The 6,276-nt window shown below is 33.5% G+C and overlaps 1 protein-coding gene and 1 pseudogene across 1 annotated transcript in view; one reads left to right on the forward strand and one right to left on the reverse strand.

The window, feature by feature from the left end:
- LOC107668288 (N-acetylglucosamine-1-phosphodiester alpha-N-acetylglucosaminidase-like) overlaps positions 1-1,443 on the reverse strand; it is an 11,669-nt gene extending 10,226 nt beyond the window's left edge. The window contains exon 1 of the mRNA XM_016460109.1: positions 1,234-1,443. Within this exon, the coding sequence (XP_016315595.1) occupies positions 1,234-1,412 (179 nt within the window). The 5' untranslated portion in view covers positions 1,413-1,443. The remainder of the gene's footprint in view (positions 1-1,233) is intronic.
- Positions 1,444-1,496: 53 nt separating this feature from the next.
- The window catches only part of LOC107668279 (NADH dehydrogenase (ubiquinone) complex I, assembly factor 6-like), a 7,510-nt pseudogene continuing 2,730 nt past the window's right edge, over positions 1,497-6,276 (forward strand).

Genomic DNA, 6,276 nt, shown 5'->3' on the forward strand with positions numbered 1-6,276 from the left:
AAGGTAAACAGCTGGGAAATAAATCGCTTGTTTATTTTAGATCTGTATGGCAGCAGCAATATACAGTAAATAAATCCACTGCTCTCTTGTCTCCTCTGAGGCTGGGACTCTAAATAGTGTTCTGTACTCGTCTGTGCAGCCAAAGGCAGAACAGTTAGCATGTTTTGCTCAAACATTCGCCATGGCATTAGAACTGGTACACTGTTGTCGCTTGCGAAATCAAAATGACAGCGCTGTGGGTGGAAACTTACAGATTAAGGGGCGGTAATATTATAATGAGATCCCTTTGACACGTCACCAAGGGAGCGAAATCAGACGCGCTCGTTTTTTCAGACTCTTGCAGAAAAAGGCTTACCAAAACAAAGTTACTGGGTTAATCTTTTTCACGTTTCCTTGGTTGGTAGATGCACCGGGGACCTCATTATAGCACTTAAAACCTCGAAAAGTCAGATTTTCATGATATGTCACCTTTAAAATTATTTTAAAAAATGCTGATTGCCAAACCATTAGTAACATTACATATATAAACATTTACACACATATTTAAAATGTACAAATATCTATAATTTAATTTAAAAAATATAAGAATTACAGAAATAAAGGCAGTGGTTTATGTTATATTATTTATAACATTGTTTCTGCATGTTGATGCACAGTGTTGATATTATTTTCCAGTCAGTTAGCTGTAGCGACTTCTGCCTCACTAGTGTCACCAAACCGAATTGCGAGAATATGCTTCCCAGACATGTTTTGTAAACATCCTCCTCCTCTGCTATTGGTCGGACAAATAATCACGCCATTGGCAAAGAGTTTCCTCCTAATTTTCTGATTGGATGACTATTGCGGGCCGCGGTTAGACTTTTTCTGTCTTTTTTTTCTGTTTACAAACCCTTAGGGCTGTTACAGAGCCAAGTATATGTTACAGACATTTTTTTTAAATTCCACTCTAAAAATTACAGCATATTTAAGAAAGGAAGCAACCATATATATTTTTTCTTCTTGTGCAATAATTAACCAGCTATTGAAGGGTGAAGCCGAAACCTAATTCTAATGTTGTCTTATATAATAAAAAAGCTAATTGCAAGGGATTTTCAAAATAAGTCAAAACTGCTAAATACATCAACACAAGAAGAACAGGCTACAAAGTTGTAATTCTAAATCTCAGGCGTTTAAAAACATTTCACTTCGAGAGTTTTGATCATCATAGCTGCACTACATAATACACGTCCTTACCGGATGTCTTTGCATTGGGACAAACATATTCCCAGGTATATAAAAAGCAAAGAAATCTGAACGAAATTCACAGACGATGTTGCCATAAGACATACGTATAATACAATAAAATAAAATAAGTTACTGGCCCGGTTACATCCGTTTTCTTCGATTAAAGGACTTTCATCTGTGCTGGTCATGATGCGAATCACATGATCACGCCAGCTGATCTTATCTGTCAATCATTTCTTCATTAACTGTAAGCGCAAATTACTATAAAACATTTAATATATGTAGACTGCATTCAATTGAACTTTTATTAAATTGTAAGTGCCATAATATGGTTCACTCTGAAACGAAACTTAATTTGATTTACTGTGGAGCGGAACGTACTGTCAGAAGTGCTTGCTTACAGGGGAGTTGTAATAAGACGCACACGCAGGAGGAGGTACAGCTCAAGGGTACCTAGATGCATGAGGTTTGCAATGGCATCCAGTATAAACATAAAAATTGGACTTTTAACCACCAAAATTTTTCTCCACATAAAGATTCCCTATCCCATATTTATACAGAGGCCAACAGAGATCAAATGCTCAAGAGCATTAACAACAGGACAGCACAACGAGCAGTACTGTATTGATATTGTAAGGTAAGTTATTAGTTTAAAAATCGATTGACTTTTAGTAGTTTTACCTAGAAGCAAATAAATCTCCTTTTAAACCGGGTAGACGTATCCCAGAATACCTTAGAGTATTTTTCTCTTGCTCTATGTCAAATTGAATATTAATAAATGGCGTGACACTATTTTTTTTTTAAATAAAGTAAATTGCAGTATATACAACAATTATATTTTCTGTGGTTAACTTTCATGGTTAAAATTTATGTCAATTGTTAAAATGAATGCTAGAAATGTCTAGGTGATGTATCTGTGTAGAAATCGAAAAAAAGAGAATTCTTACTAACAATCTGAAATGCAAAAAAAAAGTTGTTTTAACTTAAAAGATATATTCTGGGACTTTTTTTATTAATCAAAATATCGATCAAGTCATGTCATATAAATGACACGTATGCCACATTAATTCAGTGTGCAAGGAAATCATTTTAGTACTTTTTATCTAATGGTTACAGTACTTCACATTATTAGACATTAAATAATTCGTTGGAAATGGTATAAACATTTTTCAAAAAATGCTTGAAACCAACATGAGTGAAGTATTAAGAACTTGGTAAATATATTTATGGCTAGATCTTTTTTTTTATCACTTTAGAAATCTTTATTTCTCATTGACCCTTATAAAGTAGTCATTATGTAATAATTGTCATGCCTACAGAAATCTCAGTCTCTATTTAGGCTTAGTTTTGTAAATGTAGGTTAATGACACAGATCACACTGAGTGAATAACTCTGTACTGTCACCTATAGGAAAAGGGACTATGAGGGATTTTTGTGTTCATTGCTTTTTCCTGAGGCTGTTCGTCGATCTGCACTGGCACTGAGGGCGTTCAATGTAGAACTGGCACAGGCAGGTATTCCAGCTAATGAGTGCAACAATGCACAAACTCATTTATTCAGTTATTAACTTTTGTACAGATATAACTGTATCATAGTGTGAAAACCAACTCTTGAGACATAAAAGTGCCTGTTGTTAAAGAAACACTCCTATATGCTCATATATTTGCTGCTTCTTTTTTTAGATTAAGGACTCTGTTTCTCAGAAAACCATTGGTTTAATGCGATTGCAGTTCTGGAAGAGCGCCGTGGAGGATATTTACAGAGATGACCATCCAGCCCAGCCCATCAGTGCAGAACTGTGGAGGGTGAGTCTTCTGATTGTGTCATCATTTACACTACCATTCAAAAGTTTGGGGTCATTACGTTTTGTTTTTTTTTTCTTCTTAAAGAAATTAATACTTTTTTTCTGCAAGGACACATTGAATTGATCAAAATAGACAATAAAGACATTTATAATGTTTCAAAAGATTTCTGTTACAAACTGTATTTCATGTTAAGTCTATCATGGTTTCCAAGAAATAAAAAATTAAGCAGCACAACTGTTGTCAACATTGATAATAATAAGAAATGTTTCATGAGCATATTAGAATGATTTCTGAAGGACCATGTGACACTAAAGACTGGAATAATGGCTGCTGAAAATTCAGCTTTGTCATAACAAGAATAAATTACATTTTAAAATATGTTAATAGAAAACACTTATTTTAAATTGTAGTCAGATTTCACAATATTACTGTTTTAGCTGTATTTATGATTGGTGAGCATAAGAGACTTCTTTCAAAACATTTTTAAAACATTCTATTAACCGCAAACTTGAGAACAGTAGTGAATGTCATTACTACATTTCAAACATGTATGACTTTCTTTTTTCTGTACAACACATTTTTGAAAAATGTATCCATACAATGACAGTCAATGTCCAATGTAGTTTGGACCACAGGTCCACAGCATTATTCAATATATTGTCCACTGATGTACTATAACTGCTCTGTGTTCTCAGGCAGTGAGGAAGCACACATTAACAAGGAGGTGGATGTTAAGAATTATATCTGAAAGAGTAAGTAAACATATTTGTCCTAAAATATGAGTAAAGAAAATAATGGAAAGTTCTCTTTAAATAACTAATTTTAACTCTAACAGCTATCCGTGAGACATACATGGCTAATTCTAGACATTGATAGTCATTCAGTGAGTCAACACATTATACTGTCCTCTGGCATTTGTATTTAAAACATAATGTTTTCAAAAGGAGAAAGATATGGAGGACAAAGCATACAGGAATCTTCAAGAGCTGGAGGCCTATGGCGAAAACACACAATCCTCTCTTCTTTACCTGCTGCTGGAGACACTTGGTGAGCAGACTTTTCTTGATCTCCGACTTAAAGCAATAGTTCTTGGAAAAAATTTAATTCTGTCATTTACACATCCTCATGTTGCACTTGACAGTATGAAATACTTTCCTCTGTGGAACACTGGAGATGTTAGGTAGAATATTATGGCCTGGCAGCCTCAGTCAATATTTACTTTCATTGTATAAGGAAAAAATGCAGGAAAATTTCAGTCACCTGAAGGATAACTGAATTCATTGCTTTAATTTTGAAAGGAACTAATAAAACTGTTATAGCTTAAAGGCTCATTTGTTGGTTTGCACTGTGGGTTTGCTAGTATAGGTTCAATGTGCAGTACACTGCCATTCAAAGATTAGAGGTAAGACATTTGATGTTTTGGAAAGTCTTTTAGGCTCACCAAGGCTGCATTTATTTGAATAAAACTACAGTAAACCAGTTATATAATGACTTATTATTATAACTTAAATAGCTGTTTTTTTATTTATTTTATTTATTTTTCATATATTTTAAAATGCATTTTATTTTATTTAGTTTTATTTTATAATTGTTTATTTATTTATTTTTTGACCATTGTGATAGCAAAGCTGAATTTTCAGCATCATTACTCCAGTCTTCAGCCATTAATCTAGCACATCCACCCTCTCCCAATTTTCAGTAGCCCACAGTAAATAAAATAAATTAAAATTGCCAAAAATAAATGTTGTTTTAATAGTAAAATACATTTGTAAAGTACAATTGTCAGTATATATTGTTTTTTGTTGTTCTGAAATTAATGAACAAAAAAAATAATTTTTTATTGGAAATAAAAGAGAATATATAATTATAATATATGCAATAATAATAATATAATTACTAATTAAATAATGATTTTTATTACTGATGAGTGAGGTCTTTTATTACAGTAATGAGATTTTAGGAGACAATATTCTTAATAGTAATGAAAATACCATCACTATGCAATTAAATAAATAAATAAACAAGGGACTGCAATAATTAATTGTCATTATTATTAAATAAATTCTTTCTTTTAGGTTTTTTTTTCTTTAGATTTTAAAAGAAGGGTGTATTATTGCAGTGGTGCCTGGAATATGGAGCGTTAAGCAAAAGATTGTGGTATCATCAAGCTCATTTTTCTATCTATCAGCAGAGGGTTACTGATAATGCATTTTCACTGTTTCTCACCCAGCATGGCGCGTCTCAAGAGGACTTCATCCGTGGCAGCAGGGACCTGAACGTCAGGGACGTCGTTTATGACATTGCCAGCCAAGCCCATGTCCATCTCCAGAACGTATGCAAATCCTTTCAGTTTAATATCTGTTGTATGTTCCCCAGTAATTTTCGATTTGCATACTAACTTCATGAGTTTTCACAAGCGATATCACCCCTCCTCCACCAGCAGCTCTGATGACCCTTGATTGTTGCCATCTCCTCATTACTGAATTTATTAAAAGTCCTGTGTAACCACAGGGAATATCTCGAGGAAATGCTAATCAGAGATTTCATAGGATATTGCTTAGCCCACTTTGCATATCTGGTCAGGTGGTATGAATCAAGGTTAGCATCAAATTACCTAGGTGAGGACCACATTTGGAAAAAAAAAATCATAAACAAACAAGGGCCAAACTTAAATTTGATACTTTTAATCTAAAATTTGATGAAATTGTGTAAAATTTTGTGTGAGTCATGAAAACATTTCACCCCGCCAAATTACAATATTTTTGCAATGTGAGATTATTTTTGTGACAGTTAAGCACGATTCCCCCTATAATACTGAAATGCATTCAGATGTTGAATTGTTTTTTGTGATTCCTATTATTCTTGATGGTGATTCTCATAACTGTAATATAGGCCTGTCGCAATAATCAATACATGGACTTATCGCGCAATTTATATACATGACCTCAATAATTTTTGGTGACGCAATATATCGCCCATTATATTTACTTAAAAATTAATGTCACTTTGTTTTGTACATTCCACTTGTGCATGTGTCTTTTGCAGCTTCTCGTACATAACGTGGTGTAGTCATGAGGTGCTAGTTCACATTTAACAAATGCTTCTACAAACAAAAAGTTTCATCTGCAGATTTGGCCTTGTTTAGGGATCTGTGTCTTTCTGCATACGGACATCTAACTGCTAAGTAGTGATTGTGTTTTTCAGCAATAGTGTGCACCCTTCATTTACAGAGAAAAGAAGGTCAGGG

This window comes from Sinocyclocheilus anshuiensis, unplaced genomic scaffold (assembly GCF_001515605.1).
Source record: "Sinocyclocheilus anshuiensis isolate Anshui unplaced genomic scaffold, SAMN03320099.WGS_v1.1 scaffold1623, whole genome shotgun sequence".
NCBI lineage: Eukaryota > Metazoa > Chordata > Actinopteri > Cypriniformes > Cyprinidae > Sinocyclocheilus > Sinocyclocheilus anshuiensis.